The following is a 26785-nucleotide window of genomic DNA, read 5'->3' on the forward strand; positions in this document are numbered from 1 at the left end:
TTACAAACTTAAAACTTCTTGGTTCAATCAAATAAAGAGGGATTAGAGCTATGAGAAACTCAAGCTGGAACAATCACACAGAAAATATTGTGGGTAAGACGAACCAGAGACTACGTTTTATTGGCAAAACGTTTAGATGATGCAAGAAACCTACTAAAGACGCCATGTACACTACGCATGTCCCTTCAATTCCAGAGTATTGTTGTGCAGATAGGACTGATGGGGGACACCGAAAAATTTCACAGAAGGGCAGCTGGTTTTGTGATATCGCGAAGTAGGGGAGAGAGTGCCACAGACATAAGCAAGTAGGTGTGGCGCTAATTGAGACAAAAATGTTTTCGTTGCGGCCAGGTATCTTCATGAAATTTCAATCACCAGCTTTCTTCTCTGAATGCGAAAATATTTTGTTAAATCCTGTCGACATAGGTATAATTGATGGCCGTGATAAAATAATAGAACCCACGGAAACATTTATATGTTCATTTTTCCCACGTTCTATTCGAAAGCAGATGGTCATTAAAAAATTTGTCTCAAAACGGTCCTACGAACAAGTGTGAATTGCAGAGATCTCATGCAGACTGTAAATGTAGGTATAGCTATGCATTTAGCGCAAAGTCAATTACGACGGTATCGACACAGCGCACTCTCCGATTGTGGAAGGAAATCGGCTGGGCCGCTTTCCAAAGGAATCGCACCGGCATGTAGCATACGCTATTTAGGGGAACCACAATGTACCTGATTCTTCATAGGAGGAGTGGGCCGGCCGGGTGGCCGAGCGGTTCTAGGCGCTACAGTCGCAGGTTCGAATCCCGCCTCGGGCATGGATGTGTGTGATGTCCTTAGGTTAGTTAGCTTTAAGTAGTTCTAAGTTCTAGGGGACTGATGACCTCAGAATTTAAGTCCCATAGTGCTCAGAGCCATTTGAACCATTTTTTTTCATAGAGGGAGTGGAGTTCGAACAAGCTCCCACCACGTCGTAGCGGAGATGTGAGGAGACTGTTCCCGGATTGAAGCCTGCTATTTGCAGGTACGTATATGAATACTTGCTTCTGTTTTAAAATGTGCCAGAGACAACGAAAGGAAATCGAAGAATAAATTTATGGAATAATTACTTCACAATTTCTGCGAGTAATCAAGTCTGTCTTAAATCATCGTAGTTTCATAGTTTTCCGTATTAGTTCTCCATCAAAAGACGGGAAGCTATAAATATCTATTCAAGGACAAATGTTTCATTTGTTACAAGTACGAGGATCATTCAGTAAGTCATGAAACACTTCTTTATAAGCCAATATCGTTTGAAAAAATGCGGAATTTGTTGTATGACATCGTGGAATATTCATACTTCAGTCCCTATAGTTTCATGAAGCTGTATTAGATGGCGGCGCCCTCCATTGCCTTCATAACGACGTTTGTAAAGGAGATGCGTTCCAAGCAGAGAGCTGTCACTGAGTTTCTTCTGGCGGAAAACCACAGTATCGCAGATATTTAAAGGTACTTGCAGAATGGCGACGGAGATCTGACAGTGAACAAAAGGATGGCGAGTCGCTGGGCGTGGCGTCTGTCATCAGCTCAACAAGATCGTGCAAACCCATCCGATCTCCCTCGTGCCAGCAATGACTCTTGCAATGTTATAACGTGCGGACACTCTCATTCGAGTTTTTGTATGCCCATCGTTGTGTTTGGAGGTCTGAGGGACTTCGCCCGATAGTTGGTGGTAGGAGAGACAACATCACTGTTACAGTTATAGATGTTTACCACTGATGCATCGTGTATAAGGATGATGTTAACCCCCTCAGCATCAGCTAAGGCCTGAAGATGACGCACTGAAGCACCGAAACTGGTAAACACACAATAAATGACACTATAAGATTCCGGAATAGTCCCCCATTCTGATCTCTGGTACGGGACTACTAAGGGAACGTGACCATAAGAAAAAGACTGAATAATCAACGAAAGGATAACGTTCTACGAGTCGGGACGTGGAATATCAGAAGCTTGAACGTGGTAGGGAACCTAGAAAAACTGAAAAGGGAAATACAAAAGCTCAATTTAGATATAATAGAGGTCAGTGAAGTGAAATAGAAAGAAGACAAGGATTTCTGGTCAGATGAGTATAGGGCAATATCAACTGAGTGTAGGATAATATCAACAGCAGCAGAAAATAGTATAACGGGAGTATGATTCGTCGTGAATAGGAAGTCAGAGCAGAGAGTGAGATGCTGTGAACAGTTCAGTGATTGATTGTTATGATCAGAATGGACAGCAAACCTACACCGACAACGATAGTATAGGTACACATGTCGACGTCGCAAACTGAAGATGAAGAATAGAGAACCTACATGAAGATATTGAAAAGGTAATGCAACACGTAAAAGAAGATAAAAATCTAGTAGTCATGGGGGACTGGAATGTAATCGTAGGGGAAGTGGTGAAAGAAAGGGTTATAGGAGCATATGGGCTTGGGACAAGGAACGAGAGAGGAGAAAGACTAATTGAGTTCTGTAATAAATTTCAGCTTGTAATAGCAAATACTCTGTTCAAGAATTACAAGAGGAGAAGGTATACTTGGGAAAGGCTGGGTGATACTGAAAGAATTCAGTTAGATTAAATCATGATCAGACAGAAGAAGGAAGTACAAACGTGTTCATGGAGCATATATAGACGCAGATCACGATTTAGAGTGATGAAGAGTAGGTTGAAGCTTAAAAGATTAGTCAGGAAGAATCAATAGGATGGGAAACTACTAAGAAATGACGAGATACGCTTGAAGTTCTCTAAGGCTATAGACACAGCAATAAGGTATAGCTCAGTAGGCAATACAGTTGGACACTTCCAAAAAGGGCAGTCACAGAAGTCGGAAAGAAAAACATAGGTACAAAGAAATAACTGCGAAGAAACCATGCGTAACAGAAGAAATATTCATTTGATCGATGAAAGAAGGAAGTACAAACATGTTCATGGAAATTCAGGAATACAGAAATACAAGCCGCTGAAGAATGGAAAAGATTGGAGGTGCAGGGAAGCTAAGACGAAATGGCTGCATCAAAAATGTGAAGAAATCGAAAAAGGAATTATTATTGGAAGGTCTGACTCAGCGTGCAGGAAAGTCAAAACAACCTTCGCTCAAATTAAAAGTATGGGTGGTACCATTAAGAATGCAATGGGAATTCCACTGTTAAACACAGGAGATAACGGATAGGTGGAAAGGGTACACTGAATGCCTCTATGATGGGAATGATTTGTCTGACGTGATAGCAGAAGAAACACAAGTGGATTTAGAAGAAATAGGGGATTCAATATTAGAATAGGAATTTAAGAGAGCTTTGGAGGACTTAAGATCAAACAAGGGGGAAGTGATAGATAACATCCAACCACATTTCTAACATTTCTGGGAGAAGTGGCAACGAAACGACTATTCACGTTGGTGTGTAGAATGAATGAGTCTGGCAACATAACATCTGAGTTTCGGAAAAATATCATCCACATAATTCCGAAGACTGCAGGAGCTGACAAGTGTAAGAATTGTCGTACAGTCAGTTTAACAGCTCATGCACCCAAGTTGCCGACAAGACTAACATACAGAAGAATGGAAAAGAAAATTGAGAATCTGTTAGATGACGATCGGCTTGGGTCAGGAAAGTTGAAGGTACCTGAGAGGCAACTCTGACGTTGCGGTTGATAATAGGAACAAGACTGAAGAAAACTCAAGACCATTCATAGGCGTTGTCGATCTGGAAAAAGAGTTAGACAATGTAAAATGGTGCAAGATGTTCGAAATGCTGAGAAAAACAGGGGAAAGGTATAGGGAGAGTTGGGTAATATATAATATGTACTAGAGCCAAGAGCGAATAATAAGAGTGGACGACCAAGAAAGAAGTGTTCGGATTAAAAAGTAGGGATGTAGTCTTTCGCTCCTACTGTTCAATCTGTACATCGAAGGAGCAATGATGGAAATAAAAGAAAGGTTCAGGAGTGGAATTAAAATTCAAGGTGAAAGGATACCAATAAGATTCGCTGATAAATTGCTATCCTGGGTGAAAGTGAAGAAGAATTTCATGATCGGCTGAGTAAATCGAAGAAAGTCGAAAGTAGCGAGAAGTAGCAGAAATGAGAACAGCGATAAACTTAACATCAGAATTGATGGTCACGGAGTAGATGAAGTTCAGGAATTCTACTACCTAACCAGCGAAATAACCAACGACGGACGGAGCAAGGAGGACATCAAAAGCGGACTAGCACTGGCAAGAAGGGCATTCCTAGCCAAGAGAAGTTATAGTATCGAACATAGGCCTTAATTTGAGAAATAAATTTTTAAGAATATATGTTTGGAGCACAGCATTGTATGACAGTGAAAGATGGACTGTTAGAAAAGTGGAACAGGAGGCAATCAAAGCATTTGAGATGTGGTGCTGCAGACGTATGTTGAAAATTAATGTTGAAAATTAGGTGGACTGATAAGGAAAGGAATGAGGACGTACTACGCAGAACCGGAGAGGGAAGGGATATGTGGAAAAAACTGACAAGGAGAAAGGACAGAATGATAGGAGGAAAGTTAAGACATCAGAGAATGACTTCCATGGTACTAGAAGGAGCTATAGAGGGCAAAAACTGTAGAGAAAGACAGAGATTGGAATCCACCCAGCAAATAATTGAGGACGTAGGTTACAAGTGTTACTCCGAGATGTAGAGGTTGCCACAGGAGAGAAATTAGTGGCGGGTCGCATCAAACTAGTCAGAAGACTGATGGCTCAAAAAAAGAAAAAATTAGAAAGGCCTGTTATACGTGTTTAATTTTATTACTCTCATTCGAAGTGATCGTCAGAATACCTTGCCGCTCAACTCGACGTCTCTGTTGGTAGTACTGACACACTCGTCACCGTTTGGGGTACTTTGTGTGCAAGCTGGGTTCCTCACCGATTAACTGAAGACCATAAAGAGCAACGAAAAACCACCTGTGCAGAATTCCCTGCGCGCTACGAGGCTAATCGTGACAACTTTTTTCGGACATCGTCACAGGCGATGAAACATGGTTTCATCACTTCGAACCGTAACTGAAACGGCAGGCCATGGAGTGGCGCCACACCAACTATCCTACGAAGAAAAAGTTCAAAGCCGGTAACGCCATGGCGACAGTCTTCTGTGACTCTGAAAAGGTTATTCTGTTTGATGCCCTTCTTCATGATGCAACGATCATCTCTGAAATGAATTGGGCTGTTCCTAGGGAACTGAAGAAATGATTTCGGCGTGTTCGTCGCCACAAAAACGCAAACGATCGTCTGACAACGTAAGGCCTCTCACAAGTCTGCGCACCCCGAGAGGCCCTGATAAAATTTCATTGGACTGTCCTTCCTCGTCCACCCTATAGCTCGAATCTCGTACCTATTCACTTACATTTGTTTCGCCTAATGAGGGATGATTCCGCGGGAAGCAGTATGAGGACGATTCAGCAAGTCGTGGGCTCCGACGTCGACTAGTACAGTGATGCCATGCAGGCATACTGACCCTTCCAGTAAGGTCGTAAGGACGTCGCATTGTACAGAGATTGTCTTGAGAAATAGGGTTTTGTAGGCAGAAGAGTGGGGAGTAGTGTGGTGTATCGGAATTCAGAATAAAATCAAACTGCTTTGGAAAAAAAATGTGTTACATTACTTATTGAACACCCTTCGTATGACCGAAAGTGCTTCAAGATTGTGATTCAAGATAGTTGCATGAAACGTATGAAATAGCAGAGAGTGTGATTAGATTATCATTCACTAAGTTTTTCACTTTCGATAATTGTGTAACATTTCCTCACATATACTCTACGCAATCATTTTTCAATCTTTAATTTATTGTTGCGTGGCATAATTTTATTTGCCGTACTTTCCACACTTTTACCGTAGTTTTCATTCAGCTAGCTTGGAATTGAAAAATTGCAAGCTCCAGTATAACTTGAACTAGCCACTTCATTTTCACAGGGATACAGAATCGTCATTAATGTTATTTACATCTGTGATGTCATTATTTGTGCAACGTTTTTTCGGATATATAATCACCAAGTGCAAACACAGCATTGCTCTGCAAATGACGGCTTCATTATCGGATCGCTACACTAGCGACAGTAGGGGGTCTTAGTTTTTAGTAAGTCTGTGGGTTTGAAACGTCGACTTACACAATGCGACTCTAATGGCCTACAACTCTGACACTTCTCTTGGTTCAGTATGTTAAGTTGTGTATGAATTTGAAATGACAAACTGGAACTTTGAAATTGCCGGGCCTAGCGTAGTTCACAAGGTGGCTCTGCTCACTAAATACAGAGGTTTATTTATGACTTCCTACACTGTTTTTGTCTATCTAGTTTTTCATTATATGCTGAGTTATCGAAAACTGCAGTACTAACACTCAAATTTACCTGTCGAAAACTAATCTTTTATAGCAAGACTGGAGGGACTAAACTGATAAGGTAATTGAATTACATCAAATGTAATTTTTTGTACCGAAGATCCTTAGTGCGGAGATGGCCAAGGTTTAGAATATGACTCTTTGCTTACCAGAATTCCAAGGATGATATTCTTTAATTCTTCCTGTTTGGCACTTTACATTATTTAGACGTTTCTAAATTCCAATTACATCTGTATTAACAACGACAATGGCAATATTCTTTGTTTTTCTCGGTAAGTGAGCTAAACAAGAACAAAAGAGTATCAAATTATGACAGTTACAGATTCAAATGGATTATGATGTTCCAAAATTACGAGATAAAGTTGTTGCAACAACACTTCTGATCAAAACTATCCAGACACACCTATGTATTGCAAAATTGACAATTAGATATCTCGAGAGACGGACCCACCAGTGTAAAAGGAGACGGAGGGTATTACGTTATCAGTAGGGAAGTTGTAATATTCCTGGCTTTGCAGCCATCATTTTCAGGTACTGAACATTTTCTTAGAGCATTTGAGAAGGCAGAAGTGGCAAGATGGCGTAATGTGGTTTGAGGTACCGATGAAAGATGATTTATTCGGTACGGGTATCGGTGAGAAAGACTACCTAAACTGTGGTCCTTTTCCGCGATTGGCTTCTGCATCCGGAAGTTGCGCGCCAAAATGACAACTTTCTGTTATTAATATTAGACGAACTACACAGTGTATTTACTTGCATTTAATATTTAAAGCATATCTCAACAGCGTACTATCATTCCATTATTTCACAAGTAATAATAACTAGCAGATTAATAAACAACTGCGAAACGAAAAGGCAGACGAAGCACTTCGGCGATCTTCGGATAGCGCCTAACTTGGATCGCAGCCGAAGTGGTTCGATTGTAAGATCAGAGCTGGTTCGGCAGTGTCGGAAGACAGACACGTTGTCTGCCGCGGTCAGTATCAGTTAAAATTTCATTAGTAATCCTTGGTTTGTAAAAATAGAGCTGATTCGACGGTGTCGGAGGACAGCCATGTTGTCTGCTGCGATATCAGTTAAGACTTAATTAGCAATGTCTAGTTTGTAAATGTGAGAGTTGTAATTACGTAAATACGCAGTTCATTAATTAGTCGCAGAATAGAAATTATTTGTGACTCTAAAGTGGAATGCAATTCTGCAGTTTCTCTTGTTCTGCCAGTAAAAAGCGAGTGGTATCCCGTGTAAACAAACTGATTGGAAATTTAATTCTTTCCAAAATAACAGTTCCTCGCTATGAGTTTCTTGCACCCACAGTATAACAGATTCACGACTTACACTAAAAGATCAGAAGTATTCTGACACCTAACTGAAAATGACTTAAAAGTTCGTGGCACCCTCCATCTGTATCCTGGAATTCGGTATGGTGTTGGCTCACCCTTAGCCTTGTTAAAGCTTCCACTCTCCCAGGCATGCATTCGACCAGGTGCTGGAAGGTCTCTTGGGGAATAGCAGTCCATTCTTCACGGAGTGCTGCACTGAGGAGAGGTATCGATGTCGGTCAGTGGGGACTGGCATGAAGTCGGCGTTCCAAACCATGCCAAAGGTGTTCTATAGGATGGAGGTCAGCACCCTGTGCAGTCCAGTCCATTACAAGGATGATATTGTCGTGTAACCACTACGCCACAGACCGTGCATTATGAACAGGTGCTCGATCGTGTTGAAAGATGCAGTCGCCATCCCCGAATTCCTCTTCAACAGTGGAAAGCAAGAAGGTGCTTAAAACATCTGTGCCTGTGCTGTGATAGTGCCATGCAAAACAACAAGGGCTGCAAGCCACCTCCATGGAAAACACGACCACACCATAACACCACTGCCTCCGACTTTTACTGTTGGCACTACACACGCTGGCAGATGACGTTCACTGGGCATTCGCCATACCCACACCCTGCCATCGGATCGCCACATTGTGTACCGTGATTCGTCACTCCACACAACGTTTATCCACTGTTCAATAGTCCAATATTTACGCTCCTTACACCAAGCGAGGCGTAGTTCGCTTTTACCGGCGTGATGTGTGGCTTATGAGCAGCCGCTCAACCGTGAAATTCAAGTTTTCTCACATCCCGTCTAACTGTCATAGTACTAGCAGTGGCTCTTGATGCAGTTTGGAATTCTGTGTGTTGGTCTGGATAGATGTCTGCCTATTACACATTACGACCCTCTTCAACTGTCGGCGGTCTCTGTCAGTGAACAGATGAAGTCAGCCTGAACGATTTTGTGCTGTACGTGTCCCTTCACGTATCCGCTTCACTATCACATCGCAAACAGTGCACCCACGGATGTTTAGGAGTGTGGAAAACAGGCGTACAGACTTATGACACAAGTGACACCCAAATATCTGACCACATCCGAAGTCCGTGAGTTCGAGGGAGCACCAGATTCTGCTCTCTCACGACGTGTAATGACTTCTGAGGTCGCTGATATGGAGTACCTGGCAGTAGGTGGCAGCACAATGCACCTAATGTGAAAAACGTATGTTTTCGGGGGTGTCCGGATACTTTTCATCACATAGTGTACGTCCTGTTTTCTGTGCAGGGTACAGCAACTATAGAAGACCGCAGGTTGGTGAACATTTATTAGAACTTATGCATTCCACTCAGGGCGGTGGAAGTAAATAGGCACCTCGCGTGTACTGCAGTCTTACAAGGGAACCTCCCCATCGCACCCCCATCGGATTTAGTTATCGTTGGCACAGTGGATAGGCCTTGAAAAACTGAACACAGATCAATCGAGAAAACAGAAAGAAGTTTTGTGGAACTATGAAAAAAATAAGCAAAATATACAAACTGAGTAGTCCATGCGCAGGATAAGCAACATCAAGGAGAATAAGAACTAAGGAGCGTTGTGGCCCCGTGGTTGGCGTGAGCACCTGCGGAACGAGAGGTCCTTGGTTCAAGTCTACCATCGAGTGAAAAGTTTAATTTTTTGTTTTCAGACAATTATCAAAGTTCAGGCACTCACACATAATCAACTTCGCTCTCCAAAATTCCAGGACATGTTCAGATTTGCTTGGACATATGCAGGATTCGACGGTCTACACACGGAAAAATTTGAAAACGTTAAAAACATATGTTTTGATAGAGCACAGGCAAAACTGTGCGACTGTGAAACTGTTGCATTCATTTGTTGCAGTTTATGTGACAAACTCTTATGTTTTCATCACTTTTTTGGGAGTGATTGTCACATCTTTTTACCCATTCGCCAAGTGTACAAGTTAGGTGGGTCGACAACATATTCCTGTCATGTGAAGCACATGCCGTCACCAGTGTCGTATAGAATATATCAGACGTGTTTTCCTGTGGAGGAATCGGTTGACCTATGACCTCGCGATCAAATGTTTTCGGTTCGCATTGGAGAGGCACGTCCTTTCGTCTACTAATCGCACGGTTTTGCGGTGCGGTCGCAAAACACAGACACTAAACTTATTACAGTGAACAGAGACGTCAATGAACGAACGGACAGATCATAACTTTGCGAAAGTAAAGAAATTAAAATTTTCAGTCGAGGGAAGACTTGAACCAAGGACTTCACGTTCCGCATGTGCTCACCCTAACCACGGGACCACGGCGCTCCTGCCCTCACGTTATCCTTGTTGTTGCCTATCTTCCACATGGACTACTCAGTTTGTATATTTTGCTCATTTTTTTCATAGTTCCACACAACTTCTTCCTGTTTCCTCGCTTAATCTGTGTTCAGTTTTTCAAGGCCTATCCACTGTGCCAACTTATAACTAAATCTGAGGGGGGTGCGATGGGGAGGTTCCCTTGTTAGTACAACTGAGATCAGTGACACGTCATCAGTAGTAACACAGAGGAGATATGAAAGAAATATTTTTGAGAGAAGGGGTTTATCGTACGCGCATATAAACGTCACCCTTTATCCCTCTCACTCTAACTCTCTCTTTTTCAGCTTGCCATAAAGCTGTAAAAGAAAAAAATCGGTCGGTGAAGAGAGCTCAGTGGCCTCGAACGTGGACTTGTCATTCGGTGCCACCTGAGTAACAGATAGAATAGAGACATTTCAACGCTACTGCAGCTGACCAAGTCGATTGTTGGTAATTTCATTGTGAAGTGAAAGGAACAACCACAGCTACAAGTAGACCTGGTAGACCTCATGTACTGATGGGCCGTCGAGCATTGAGGAGTATGGTTGTGAAAATGGCATGAAATCATTAGAAGGAATTACTCTTGAGTTCCAGAGTTCAAAAATGGTTCAAATGGCTCTGAGCACTATGGGACTTAACATCTGTGGTCATCAGTCCCCTAGAACTTAGAACTACTTAAACTCAACTAACCCAAGAACATCACACACATCCATGCCCGAGGCAGGATTCGAACCTGCGACAGTAGCGGTCACGCGGTTCCAGACTGAAGCGCCTAGAACCGCACGGCCACACCGGCCGGCAGTTCCAGAGTGCTACCAGCAACCAGATAGTTTAGTGACTGTGAGCGGGGAGTTAAAGTCAACGGGGGTACAACGTATGAAGTGGTGTAAGGGGCAATACCACTGCGCAGCGCAGCTCGTGCTCTACTGGCTAGAGGAGTCCCGGGTTCGTTTCCCGACCGGGTTGGGGATTTTCCCTGCTCGGGAACTGAGTGTTTGTATTGTCCTCATCATTTCATCATCATCATCACCATTCGTGACAGTACTAGATTGGACTGTGTAAAAAAATTGGACTGTGTACAAATTTGGACTTCGTAGGGGCGCTGATGAACCCGCAACTGAGCGCCCCACAAACCAAACATCATCATCATCATCATCATCATCATCCACTGCGCAGCAGATCCCAGGAAACAAGTGATTTTGAATGATGAATAATGCTATCCGGTGGGGCGGTTTGATGTATGCCTAGAGAATGTAGCCCGCCGTCATCTGTAGTGCCAACAGTGAAGTTAGCATGGGATGGTGTTACGTTGTGAGGGTATTTTTCATGGTTACTATGTGGTCTCCTTATTACGCTCAAGAGGGTATTTTTCATGGTTACAATGTGGTCTTCTTATTACGCTCAAGAAAACGCTAAATTCGGAAGGATATGAACATATTTTACAGAACTGTGCAGCAGATGAACAACTGGGAGACGATGGTCGTATCAGTACGACAACGTACCCTGTTATAAAACGGGATTGTGGGGTAACGGTTTGTGGACAATAACATTTCTGAAATGGATTGTACTGCTCTTAGTTCCGACCTAAACACAATGGAACAGCCTTGAGATGAGTTAGATAACCGGCTTCGCTCCAAACCCCAGCGTCCAACATCACTATCTTCTCGGGTTTTGGCTGTTGAGGAATAATGGCAGCCACTACTCCAAGATATTCAGACACACCATTGAAAGCATCCGCAGGAAAGTTCAAGCCGCTATGAAGACGAACGGTGCGCACACCTCCATAATAATGTCCACTAATAGGTGTCCACACGCTTTTGATCAGACCGGGTATGTCATGAAGACAGCATGGGATTCGTGTAAGTTTGCGATAGAGTGAGAGACTAAAATTACAATGCTGACGTCAAACTGTTTTTAAAGTTCCACATAAACAGAGAAAACAAAGTAAGTTGATACTTTAAAGAAAATTTAGTTCTGAAATCTGTTACTTTATTTTTCAACCTCGGATCACACAAAAGGTTACATTACTGGTTTTCAGTTCTTTGCAGGACATCGTCAAGTAATTAAAAAACGTTAAGTAGTACCTCTCAGCTGAACTGTTACTATGCAACGTACTCGAATTTACCGATGAATTTCTACGCAGTCGAAACGGTAATGTAGCTATTTCTGTAACTAACGGCTGAAAAATACAATAACCCAATAATATTACTAGACGGGCTATCTGTTCCCGTTAGACAGAATACTTAGTCCATTTGATTCCAATGTCGTTAAATGTTAAAATACCATGATAATCAAGACAGGAAACTAATACCACATGCGAAGTGCTAGCGTAGGGGATAGTATTGTGGTTTATGGAGTCGAAGGATCTAGGTTCGCAACCTGTACAAGTGACCTTTTTTTCATCTTAGCGTTGTTAACATACTCTGGGACATTCTTATCAACGTAATACAAATATGTTCTGCCATATTCGACGTTATTTACACTTCCATCAGATGAGAGAAGGAAGGATGAAACAACTATTTGGCGATTTCCCAGAGATTTGTTAGGCAGGAAACTAAGAGGACAGCTTAAATTGCTACAAGTGAAACGAGGAGCAATAACATACATATTCTTCCTTGTCACAAATATTTCCAAATAAGCGACGATTTGCGAGTGTGTGGATAGGCAGCAACTGGCTAGGCAGCTACCTGACAGCTTTAATTGCTTCGATTGAAACAAGTAGCAATAAAACACACGTTCTTCCTTTTCACAAACTGGTTCTTTTTCTCCAAATGTGTGGCGATTCCCAAGTGTGTGGTGCAGGAGTCCAAGAGGATAGTTTAAACGACTGCGAGTGAAACGAGGAGCGATAACATTCATATTTTTTCTTAGCACAAAGTCGACAGCAGTTCCTGCGGTAGTTGACGTTGCACTTGACGTCAGAATGACGTCACGTTTGCAGAAAGTCTTGTGAAACGAGTGTTACCCATTGTTAAACTGTTCCAGAGAGCTGTGCTGACGACAGCTTGAGACAAAAATTCTCCAAAACTGATTTTAAATACGAGCTTTTGTTTAGACATCTTCCGCCTATCTGGTTAATTGAAGTCGAGACACCTCTCTGAAGTGATGAAATATCGAGAATGTTGCTTTTTAAAAATGAGGCGGCTGTTAGGTAATGCACTTTACTGCAGTAAAATAATCCCATTGAAAATCTCGAATTTATGTCCTTAGAACGTAATAGTACCTCTTAAAAGTATTTACAGCATAACTTTTATGGAAGCATCAGGCCACGAAAGAAAAGTAACTTGTGGTTTACCATGCCATTTAGTGCGTGTACGGACGCTTGGCTAGGAGGCCTGAGGGTACTTACGGCAGTTCCCGCAGAGCCTGTTACTCGGCCTTACTGCTCCGGCAGACAGCAGCAAACTCAGCAGACCGCGTTCCCCTCCTCCCACATTGTGCTGTGGTTTTGCAGCGATCTCCTGAAACAGCGTGCCAAATCATAGTTACACTTGTCCATGCCAGCATCTGCCAACTAAAGAGAATTATGAAGTGGAAATGGAATGGAAATGAGCGTTTGGCGTCATTGGCCGGGAGGCCCCTCGCGGGGCAGGTCCGGCCGCCATATCGCAGGTCTTATTACATTCGGCGCCACATTGGGCGACCTGCACGCCGGATGGGGATGAAATGATGATGAACACAACACAACACCCAGTCCCTGAGCGGAGAAAATCTCCGACCCAGCCGGGAATCGAACCCGGGCCCAGAGGACGGCAATCCGTCACGCTGACCACTCAGCTACTGGGGCGGACAATTATGAAGTGAGAGGGGCCTTTATCTTACAAGGGGAGGCCACGACGTTCGGATCACGGATGTACTTCAGACTTTGTACACCTTTAGAAGGCCGTTAAAACAACATAATGCGCAAGCAGCAAGGTGCACTACTCTGGCAATTCCGAGAAAATCGGAAGTAAAGTTACAAGTGTCTATTGCGTAACTGAAGTATCTGTGGGTGGGGGCCGAGCATTAGAGATCATAGTGGTCAAATGGTTAGCCTAAAAGCTTCGTGAGACGACCATCTATGCGCCGACGGTTCGAATCCCACTCAAAGCTTCATTTTTGTAGGACTAGTGTAAATTGTATGATATTCAAAAAATTTGCACCTACACTATTCGTTCTTGCTACATTAGCAACGTCTCACCACTGCGCAGGTTAATTGCCAAATGGGGCCTGCCTCCGTGTCTGCAGCTCGAAGCGTCGAGGTGCAAAAGTAGTTCGGGTACCTTACCATATAGCATGTATAAGGGATTTCGCAAATCACGACACGCATACGTTTTCAGGAAAATTCTATGCCTTTCCTCATTTACCTGTTGATAGCTATAAATATGTTTGTTCTAATAATTAAATTTAATTAAAAATAGTAAGTAGTCAAAAACATGAAATTCACCAAAACTTCGTGCAAACACACGTTTTTTTTTAAATTATATACGTAACATGTCATATAAATTAAATAATATGATGAATGATAAAAAAAATATAGATTGAAAATTAAGTTTGAGCGAAAGTCGAATCGGTGCCTAAAACACGTTTGTATTGCAGCTCGAACGCTAACCTTTCTTTTTTTTTTTTTGTTGATCTCATTTTGTTCGTTATTGTTCGTTCTATTTGTTCGGGGCGGACGTCCCATGACGCTTGTTCAAGGTAATCGTTCATCCATTAACTCAGTTTTTTTTTCGTTTCAGAGGGCAGCTGACCCTCTTACCGAACACGCTTTTGTTTTATTAATCTCATTTTGTTCTAAGCTACTGATCCAGCGTCCACGTGATCAATATGAAGTTTCGGCACCTGCGCAGAGATACATCAGTTACAGTTACATAATAGACGCGTGAAACTTCTCTTGCGATTTTCTCGGGATTGTCAGAGTAGTGCACCTTACTACTTGCACGGTGTGTTGTTTTAATGGCAAGAAGGAAGGCGTCACAGTACAAGAAAAAATATTTCTCTTTGTCATTTGTTACCCAGCTTCAAACCTGAAATTGAAACGTTCTCTGAGGTCTTGGAATCCCAGGGACCGATATCTTGCCAGTGTTGATAACAGGCAAAAATCATCGAGAGCCTCATTGATTCTGCGTTTACTTAAATCTGTGGTTCACTTGTTAGACAGCTGAGCAGCGCTGGGACATGTCCGAAAGAACAGATGCCATTGATGACCGTGCAGCTCTCTAGAATGAAATTAAAATTAAATCGATACGATTAGCTGCTGACGGGCGTTGATATACAACGGGGACACCTGAAAATGTGTGCCCCGACCGGGACTCGAACCCAGGATCTCCTGTTTACATGGCAGATGCTCTATCCATCTGAATGGTATTTTAATTCTAGAGAGCTGCACGGTCAAAAATGGTATCTGTTCTTTCGGACATGTCCGAAAGAACAGATCCCATCTTCATATCGTCAAAGGTTAACCCGCTTACGACCTTCTTCAGTACGGATGCACACGAATTGCCTGAACTCTTACGGGACTCGGTGGATTGCATGCCGCGAGTAATGGGTATAATGGCAGGGGCACCACGAATGTAGTGTGTGGACTATAAATTGAGAATGTGGGTCTCACGGGAAGCGTGCCGGCGATAAGTCCCTGCAGTCACACTATCCTCTGTGCCCTCGGTGGCAAAGATGGACAGAGTGTCTGCCATGTTTGTTGTTTATTCCTACTAATAATACTTCGATGGTACCCACTACATGTACTTTTATGTGTCACTTATTTCCACTCTGAGTCGCTTGTCAGTTTCCTGTCACAGAAAAAGGACCATAGGTATTCAACAAGTTTAATCCGGTTTAAATACTTTTGCTGTTAACTTTGTCACGTGCTGCTATTCTGTCTCAGTACCTGTGATTTCAACTACACTCCTGGAAATGGAAAAAAGAACACATTGACACCGGTGTGTCAGACCCACCATACTTGCTCCGGACACTGCGAGAGGGCTGTACAAGCAATGATCACACGCACGGCACAGCGGACACACCAGGAACCGCGGTGTTGGCCGTCGAATGGCGCTAGCTGCGCAGCATTTGTGCACCGCCGCCGTCAGTGTCAGCCAGTTTGCCGTGGCATACGGAGTTCCATCGCAGTCTTTAACACTGGTAGCATGCCGCGACAGCGTGGACGTGAACCGTATGTGCAGTTGACGGACTTTGAGCGAGGGCGTATAGTGGGCATGCGGGAGGCCGGGTGGACGTACCGCCGAATTGCTCAACACGTGGGGCGTGAGGTCTCCACAGTACATCGATGTTGTCGCCAGTGGTCGGCGGAAGGTACACGTGCCCGTCGACCTGGGACCGGACCGCAGCGACGCACGGATGCACGCCAAGACCGTAGGATCCTACGCAGTGCCGTAGGGGACCGCACCGCCACTTCCCAGCAAATTAGGGACACTGTTGCTCCTGGGGTATCGGCGAGGACCATTCGCAACCGTCTCCATGAAGCTGGGCTACGGTCCCGCACACCGTTAGGCCGTCTTCCGCTCACGCCCCAACATCGTGCAGCCCGCCTCCAGTGGTGTCGCGACAGGCGTGAATGGAGGGACGAATGGAGACGTGTCGTCTTCAGCGATGAGAGTCGCTTCTGCCTTGGTGCCAATGATGGTCGTATGCGTGTTTGGCGCCGTGCAGGTGAGCGCCACAATCAGGACTGCATACGACCGAGGCACACAGGGCCAACACCCGGCATCATGGTGTGGGGAGCGATCTCCTACACTGGCCGTACACCACTGGTGATCGTCGAGGGGACACTGAATAGTGCACGGTACATCCAAACCGTCATCGAACCCATCGTTCTACCATTCCTAGACCGGCAAGGGAACTTGCTGTTCCAACAGGACAATGCACGTCCGCATGTATCCCGTGCCACCCAACGTGCTCTAGAAGGTGTAAGTCAACTACCCTGGCCAGCAAGATCTCCGGATCTGTCCTCCATTGAGCATGTTTGGCACTGGATGAAGCGTCGTCTCACGCGGTCTGCACGTCCAGCACGAACGCTGGTCCAACTGAGGCGCCAGGTGGAAATGGCATGGCAAGCCGTTCCACAGGACTACATCGAGCATCTCTACGATCGTCTCCATGGGAGAATAGCAGCCTGCATTGCTGCGAAAGGTGGATATACACTGTACTAGTGCCGACATTGTGCATGCTCTGTTGCCTGTGTCTATGTGCCTGTGGTTCTGTCAGTGTGATCATGTGATGTATCTGACCCCAGGAATGTGTCAATAAAGTTTCCCCTTCCTGGGACAATGAATTCACGGTGTTCTTATTTCAATTTCCAGGAGTGTATATTCATTTTCTCTTCATTACAGTCTGACAAAGACTTATTTATTACACTCGGGAGAGTGCAGTTTCTCTGGACATTCTGTACTAGATCCGCCGTGCTATCGGTTTCATCAGTGTCTTATTACTTCCACATCAGAACTCATCACGCATGGAGACACATCAGAACTCATCACGCATTATCCACTTAAAATCACTCCTAAGACTACTTTATTGGGGTAAGCCGCAGTAAGGCTACAGCTCTCCATTCTCACTTCCGAGGTTCAGCTGGCGGCTTTCTCGTTTTTTCTGTGATGGTTCTATTATTCATAGACTGTGCCAACAATTGATAACAAAAGGCTTGCCATCCACAACGTTCAGCTGAGGACATCCAAAGATTAGGACGCGCGGCGATATCAGATATTTGCTGTTGCACACTATCACTGGAAATGAGACCACAACTTCATGTTGGGTAACACGCGGCACTGCTATACTTCTTCGTCCACGCCGATGCTCCGCAAATCACTTTTCGGACTGTATTTTTGGCACCATTCTGATTTCCCCCCTGTTTTACTCCTTTTGCGAACGGTACAAGTGAAGAATGTCAGTAAGCGCCCGTATGAGTAGAAATGCTCTGATATTCTCGTCATGGTCAATCCGCGAGGTATATGTGGGAGGACTTCTGCTCCCGGAACTGTACATCTACATCTACACCCCCCAGGCGTCCTTATGGTGCTTGGCGGAGAGCGTTTTGTGTACCACTGTTACTTCCTCGCTTTCCTGTTCCAGTCGCGAATGGCGTGCGGGAAGAACGAGTGTTAGTAAGCTACTCTGTCAGCTCGAATCTCTCTAATTTTGTTTTCATGGTCTTTTCACGCAGTACGTTCTATTTGTTTACGTTGAGGGTCAAATGCTAACCCCTGCACCATGCGTCGCTCTTCTGCAGGTCTTCTTGCATTTCGCTACATTTTCTAGTGCTGCGACCTGTCTATATACGACACCATCATCCTCTAAAATCCTTATCCACTACATCATTTTGGTCCTCTAACACTGCGTTGGGGTCTGAAGTTACTTTTACGTCTGCAGTTTTCATTCCGTTAAGAACGGTATGCTGTGTTATGTTTGCTAGTAATTCTTCAACCCAGTCACACAGCCCATCTTATTTTCCTTACGCTTGTATTTTGTTCACAAGGTGACACTGCGAAACTCTACTGACCGCTTTCTGAAAGTCAGGGAAAACAACATCAACAGGCACCTGCCGCTTCCCGTGTCTCGTAGACGAATAGAGCGAGCTGCATTTCGCTCGATTATTGTTTAGGAATCCACGTTGATTCCTACAGAGGAGATTTTCGGTCTCCAGACATGTCACAAGGCTAGAATTTTTTTTTAATTCGGAATTGTACAACAGACTGATGTCAACGATATAGGCCTAAATTTTATTGCGTCCGTACGATGAATCTTCTCGAAAACCGGAATGACCTGTACTTTTTTCCAATCGACAGGGACGCTTTGACGCTCCAGCAACTTACGTTACGCCTCTGCTAGAAGAGGAGCAAGTACTTTCGACTATTCAATGTAGAATCGCAGTGGTCTTCCATCAGGTCCTGCGACCTTTCCTCTGTTGAGCAATTTCAGTTGATTTTCTATCCCGTTGTCACTTATTTCGGCATCTGTGATTTTGACGTTCGTACGACGATTCAAACAGGAACCGCGATACGATCTTCACCAGTGACACAGTTTTGGGGAAAAAAAAAAAAAGGTTTAGTATTTCAGGCTTGTCTCCGTCATCCTCCGTTTCGAAACCATTATGGTCTGAGTGTCTGGACAGATGCCTTCGTAACAGCACACTTCTCCACGGCGTACAACGCCTGCCTTGTAGTGTCTGTCATTGTAGTTGAGCACCTCTGTGACGCTAAACGAACTGGTGACGAAACGCGCCGCTTCCCCTAAGAATCTCCTACATCTCGTCTATTAATCCCACCTGGTAAGCATCCTAGACTGACGAGCAGTAACCTGTTAGCTACTGCATTCCTGGATGAATTGGATTTACTTAAATTCCCTCCAGTTATAAACAACTTCTTTTGTGCGTGAGTTATGTTGCCGTAGGATTCTAGGATAATTCTAATGAATATATCAGTCTGGCATCTGCTTTCCCTACAGATTTACTAGATCGCGTGTCCTACGCCTGTTCTCCCTCTTCTGGAGTATTGCTGTGCGATGTGGTATCCGCATCAGATATGACTGACGGAGGAGATCGAAAAAGCTCAAACAACAAAAGCTCGTTTTGCGTTATCACGAAATAGGGGAGAGAGTCACGGACATGATACACGAATTGTGGTGGCAGTCATTAAAGGCGTTTTTCCGCTGTGGCAGGACCTTCTCATCAAATTTCAATCATCAGCTTTCTCGACACACTGTGAAAATACGTTTTTGGCGTCCAACTGCAAAGGAGAAATGAGCATCATAATATAATAAGGGAAATGAGAGTTCACAAGCAAAGATTTAAGAGTTCGTGTTTCCCGTGCACTGTTCGATAGTGAAACGGTAGAGAAATAGCTTGAAGGTGGTTTTACGAACCCTCATTGTGAATTGCAGAATAATCATGCAGAAGTAGATGTAAATGTACTGTTCTATGCAGGCGTTCCACTTCATTTTTCTGTGGACTGATATTTTTGCTATTTTATGCTTGCTCCTGTTCCTGGTCATTCAATGTCAATTATGCACTCGATCAACGATGGACTTTTCCTTCTATTTCTGCACAATACGTTGCATTCAATTATGCTGAAGGTTAATTGCTAGTAGCTATTGACACAATCAAAAATGCGCGGAGAATGTGATACGTATACGAGGCAACCGTTAACATCTAGTCTCTCTTGTATTATGCGTATCTTTATGTGCACAGGACAACAAATCAACAGACGACTGTTCTCTTTATGAACGAGTACCACTTATATTGAAAACTAACAACGTACATGTATCAGCGTTTTATTAGTCATCAAATATTTATAAAGAAATCTCTCATAACGTGTATCGAAAAAATATAGATTTTACTGTATTGTTGGCACTGATGTTCAAACATCCAGAATATGGTGTCTGTGGGACAACGATAGGGAAGAAATTAGTCGTCCTCTACAGTGATTCGGAGACACTACAAACATCAGAAAAAGCTTTGCATCACCCCGGTTCCCAGAACTCCTGAAGACAGACGTTGACTGCGGATATTGTATCACAGACACAGTCCATGTGACTGTTCAGAGATGTCAGTAAACCCGCCCAAAGACGTAAACTACCATGCATGAGCAGCGCCTATTACACGGAGGGGGTCCTATAGCTCTCCGTTCCACTCATTCAACCATGAAGGACGTACATGGGTCGTGTTGTCTGTAGTTCAACCATGCCTAGACGGTAAATACCGCGGTTCGATTGCATCCGCATTGTTACTTTGTGCCAGGAAGGGCTCTCAACAAGGGAAGTGTCCAGGCATCTCGGAGTGAACCAAAGCGATGCTTTTCGGACATGGAGGAAATACAGAGATACAGGAACTGTATTAGAGGTACCGGTGTGTACAGCAATCTGGACCATTACCTCTGAAGGTCTCGCTGTATGGAAGTACAACATGCAATGTGTGGTTTTCATGAGCAATAAAAAGGGCGGAAATGATGTTTATGTTGATCCCTATTCCAATTTTCTATACAGGTTCCGGAACTCTCGGAACCGAGGTGATGCAAAACTTCTTTTCATGTGTGTTCGTAAAACGTGCATCAGGATGGCTAGGTGCTATTGGAAGCCTATTCGTCTGGTATGCGAGGCCAGTGTTAGAAACTCTGTACTCTTGGAAAATATTTCAACTAATAACATCGCAACTAATAGAAATTAATTTTTTGATCACTCAGTCACAACTAATTTCGTGACCATAAGGTCGCAACTTCAGGTCAAAACCACGTGAACCTTAAATTGTGATTCGATCTCCATGAGGGAAAATAATAGTCGTCCCCATTTTTCTGCTTGAAAGTGGCGTATAAGAAGCACACCTGCCATCGATAAACTGACAGAGGCAAGGGGAGTGAGCTAGCCACAGGTGAAGCGACCAGGACAAAGGCCCAATACATCGTGTTTGCTCACTCTACGAATTTTCTATCTCTTCTATAATCTCATTTGAGGATGCTCTTCCAGCGGGATTATATGAAATAATTCAGACCGTTAGGTGTGTTATTAGTAGATGGGGAGATTGACAACAAAGCATTCACAAAACTGACAGAAAAAAAGATATTACTGTATTGTTAGGTAGCTTGTAGTTCACAGACGTAACCTCAGGGTACTGTCAGCAATACTTGACTGCTACAATGTATTCTTAGCAGACGTTCTACACTATGTGATCAAAAGTATCCGGACACCACCAAAAACATACGTTTTTCATATTAGGTGCATTGTGCTGCCACCTACTGCCAGGTACTATATATCAGCGACCTCAGTAGTCATTAGACATCGTGAGAGAGCAGAATGGGGTGCTCCGCCGAACTCACGGACTTCGAACGTGGTCAGGTGATTGTGTGTTACTCGTATCATACGTTCTGTACGCGAGATTTCTACACTTCTAAACGTCCCTAGGTCCACTGTTTCCGATGTGATAGTGACGTTGAAACGTGAAGCAACAAGTACAGCACAAAACCGTACAGGCCGACCTACCTGTTAATGGGACAGAGACCACCGACGGTTGAAGAGTGTCGTAATGTGTAATAGGCATACATCTATGCAGACCATCACACAGGAATTCAAAACTGCATCAGGATCCACTGCAAGTACTATGACAGTTAGGCGGGAGGTGAGAAAACTTGGATTTCATAGTCGAGCGGCTGCTCATAAGTCACGCATCACGCCAAACGACGCCTCGCTTGGTGTTAGGAGCGTAAACATTGGATGACTGAATAGTGGAAAAACGTTGTGTGGAATGACGAATCACGGTACACAATGCGGAGATCCGAAGGCAGGGTATGTGTGCGGCGATTGTTCATTAGACGTCACCTGCCAGCGTGTGTAGTGCCAACAGTGAAATTTGGATGCGGTGGTGTTACGGTGTGGTCGTGTTTTCATGGAGGGGCTTGCACCCCTTGTTGTTTTGCGTGGCACTATCACAGCACAGGCTTACAATGATGTTTTAAGTAGCTTCTAGCTTCCCACTGTTGAAGAGCAATTCGGGGATAGCGATTGCATCTTTCAACACGATCACCTGTTGATAATGGACGGCCTGTGGCGGAGTTGTTACACGACAATAACATCCTTGTAATGGACTGGCCTGCGCAGTCATCACCTCAATCCTATAGAACACGTTTGGGATTTTTTGGAACGCCGACTTCGTGCCAGGCTTCACCGACCGACATCGATACTTCTCCTCAGTGCAGCACTCCGTGAAGTATGGGCTGCCGTCGGGCGCGGTGGCCGAGCGGTTCTAGGCGCTTCAGTCCGGAACCGCGCGACTGCTACGGTCGCCGGTTGGAATCCTGCCTCTGGCATGGATGTGTGTGATGTCCTTAGGTTTACTTAGTTCTAAGTTCTAGGGAACTGATGACCTCAGATGTTAAGCCCCATAGTGCTCAGAGCCATTTTTTGAATGGGCTGCCATTCCCCTGGAAACCTTCCAGCGCCTGATTGAACGTATGCCTGCAAGAGTGGAAGCTGTCAACAAGGGTAAGGGTGGGCCAACACCATATTGAATTCCAGCATTTCCGATGGAGGGCGCCACGAATTTGTTAGTCATTTTCAGCCAGGTGTCCGGATACTTTCGATCGCATAGTGTAATTCACTTAAAGGCTCTTTGACGCAACAACACAGCAAAGCGCCGCAACGGTAAAGATGCTGCTTTCAGTTTCGAGAGGGCGAGATTTCAAATGCAGAGCTGGCCATCCAGATTTAGTTTTTTCATGGTTTTCCTAAATCGGTCAAGGCAAATGCTGGGATGGTTCCTCTGAAGATTGCGCGTCCGATGTCCTTCTCCCGCCTTCCTTAATCCGACCTTGTGGTCCATCACCTTCAGTTGCTTTTCTTTTCGACGTAGACGTAAAGTATGTAATTACGTGAGGCGTCCTGTGGAGACGCTAGAGAGCCGTCGCCGTCGGCAGCCGCGGGCGCTGACACAGATCGCGGGCCGGCGCTTCGCGACCCCGCTGCCCCTCTGCCCCTCCCACGATTAGCGGTCGCCGGCGAAAGCGCCGCAGCGCCACCTGCACGGGTCGCCGCCTCCCATGCTCTGATTCCTTCTTTCTTTCTTCACCTCCAGCAGATTACCTTCCTTGCTAGCGATTCGCTAATATTCTCGCGCTGAATCCGCGGGACGACGCCGTAATCTTCTGTTGCAGCATATAAATCTAATTATCCTGCCCGGAAGGTTGCACTCCGAAACTAATGTGGTGCAACGCTCACTAGTTCTCTTATATGTACAGGGTGGTCCATTGATAGTGGCCGGGTCAAATATCTCACGAAATAAGCATCAAACGAAAAAAACTACAAAGAACGAAACTCGTCTAGCTTGAAGGGGGAAACCAGATTGCGCTATGGTTGGCTCGCTAGATGGCGCGGCCGTAGGTCAAACGGATATCAACAGCGTTTTTTTTAAATAGGACCCCCATTTTTATTACATATTCGTGTAATACGTAAAGAAATACGAATGTTTTAGTTGGACCACTTCTTTCGCTTTGTGATAGATGGAGCTGTAATAGTCACAAACATATGGCTCACAATTTTAGACGAACAGTTGGTAACAGGTAGTTTTTTAAATTAAAATACAGAACGTAGGTACGTCTGAACATTTTATTTCGATTGTTCCAGTGTGATACATGTACCTTTGTCAACTTATCATTTCTGAGACCGCATGCTGTTGCACCGTGATTACCTGTGAATACCACATTAATGCAATAAATCCTCAAAACGATGTTCGTTAACCTCAATGAATTTAGCAATATGGTCAAACTAAAACATTCATATTTCTTTACGTACTACACGAATACGTAATAAAAAATGAGGGTTCCTATTTTAAAAAACGCAGTTGACATCCGTTTGACGTATGGCAGCGCCATCTAGCGGGCCAACCATAGCGCCATCTAGTTTCATTCTTGAAGCCAGACTTGTTCTTTGTAGTTTTTTCGTTTATTTCGTGAGATATTTGGCCCGGTCATGATCAACGGACCAACGGACCACCATATATATATATATATATATTGGCCTATTTATCGATTGTCATTTTGTGTTTGTCGCTCACAGTTGCTATTTGAATCTACACATTGTCATTTTGTCATTTGGAGATAGTGAGGGGAACTGTGGACGCTAGAAAATGGAAATCGGAACATTTACGACATCCTTTTGTTTGAGTTCATTAGAGGGATGACAGCAGCGGAGGCAGCCAGGAACGTTTGCGCCTTGTATAGGGATAATACTGTTGAACAGAGCACGGAAAAAATGGTTTTCCCGTTTCAAAGAGGATCGGTTGACACTAGTGACTCTCCATGTTCAGGAAGACCTTCGGGGTTTGATGAAGACATTTAAGTGCATTAATCCACAAAAATCCACGTCAGCGTACTCGAGATGTGTCACACATAGTGAACTGTGATCGTTCCAACATCGTGCGACATTTTCATGCAATGGAGAAGGATCAAAAATCGGATGTATGGATACGGCATGCTCTAAGCCTAAACCACAAAAATCTGTGGGTGGCCATATGTGCATCTCTGCTTGCTTGTCACCAATTGGCTCGTGGAACAACATCGACCATTCCTATCTTGTATCGTTACTGGTGACGATAAATGGTGTCTTTATGACAACATTAGGAATGGTTCAGCCCCAACACAACAGCAACTCTCCCTACAAACACCTGCATGCATCCACAAAAGACAATTTTATGCATCTGATGGAACAGCGACAGTGAGTGTACTACGAATTGCCTCCCGAGGTGTAGCCATCACGCTGACAATTACTTTTTTTATTTTATTTTATCGAATGGCTGGGGTCCTCCGTCGGGCAGACGGCTCGCCGGACGCTGGTCTTTCAATTTGACGCCACTTCGGCGACTTGCAGTCGATGAAGATGAAAGGATCATGAGGAGGACAGCACAACACACAGTCCCTAACCGGAGAAAATTCCCCGACCAAGCTGGGAATCGAACCCAGGCCCAAGGGATTGACAATCCGTCACGCTGACTATTCAGCCACCGGGGGCGGACAGACAGTTACTGTAAACAACTGAGTAGTCTTGCAGACGCAGTCCAAGAAGAACGATCAGGGAGATTACGTGAAGTGATGCTACTCCACCATAACGCCCGCCCGCATTCTGCTAGACTGATATAAAACGTTACGCAGGATTTAGGTTTGGATGTCATTCCACACCCACCTTATTCACGTGATATTGCACCCTCAGATTTTCATCGTTTTCGCTCTCTATCGAACAACCTTGAAAGAACTGCCTTTGCCGGCCGGGGTGGTCGAGCGGTTCTAGGCTCTACAGTCTGGAACCGAGCGACCGCTACGGTCGTAGGTTCGAATCCTGCCTCGAGCATGGATGTGTGTGCTGTCCTTAGATTAGTTAGGTTTAATTAGTTCTAAGTTACAGGGGACTGATGACCTTAGAAGTTAAGTCCCATAGTGCTCAGAGGCATTTTAACTTCCTTTCCGGATGAAAATGCGCTTCGAATAGGCTCGACGAGTTCTTTGCCTGGAAACCACGTGATTTCTGCAGCCGCGGAATCGAAGAGTTGCCCCTGCGTTATCAGACTGTTGTAAATGTATATTACATACTTCTAACGTCCCTGTTATATATATATCTGCTGTGTTTATTAAACTTATGGAAAAACGCTACGAACTTATGCACCAACCTGATACTTGCCTTACGTTTTCACTCTTTGAGGTGACCAATGCACGCAATTTCCAATACACTACTGCACTAAAGCCGGTAGCAACACGGGGGGTTACACTAAGCTGTGGCCGCCTGTATCTTACTATGAAGTCTCTATAGCTGATCACTCACTCATAGTCTGACTTGTCAATTATAATCACAGTACGCAGCGTCAGTGCAAGACATAGCTTCAAACAACAAATTATTCCAGTTCTTATCGAGAATGGAGAATCCATTTCTCTTTACGGGTAGAATCGACTGAACAAATAGCTCACTCCAGGCCACAGCTTCGGCGCTTTGTATAGGCTCAAGTACAGAAATGCCAACAGCTACAAGTAATTTCGTAAAGTGCTGATGGTAAATGTCACTGTGCTGAAAAAGAGACGGAGGATCATTTACCTACACCGAAATGAAGGGTTGTTGAACTGAAGTCTTGTCCCTGACAAAACAATGATGCAATTCAAGTCGCCGAAATCAGAATAATTATTTAGCTTACTATTGTATTGGAAAAGTAAGTAGTAACCACTGAAGAGTCAACCGCGTTCATAACGAATTCTCATACTGCAACCCATGACATCGAAA

General features: G+C 44.2%; 1 protein-coding gene across 1 annotated transcript in view; it reads right to left on the reverse strand.

Annotated features, from left to right (window-relative positions):
* The window catches only part of LOC124613367 (prostasin-like), a 159292-nt gene that overhangs the window by 59442 nt on the left and 73065 nt on the right, over window positions 1-26785 (reverse strand). The window contains exon 2 of the mRNA XM_047142067.1: window positions 13395-13506. Within this exon, the coding sequence (XP_046998023.1) occupies window positions 13395-13506 (112 nt within the window). The remainder of the gene's footprint in view (window positions 1-13394; window positions 13507-26785) is intronic.

The sequence above is a fragment of the Schistocerca americana genome, chromosome 4, assembly GCF_021461395.2.
Source record: "Schistocerca americana isolate TAMUIC-IGC-003095 chromosome 4, iqSchAmer2.1, whole genome shotgun sequence".
Taxonomy (NCBI): Eukaryota; Metazoa; Arthropoda; class Insecta; order Orthoptera; family Acrididae; genus Schistocerca; species Schistocerca americana.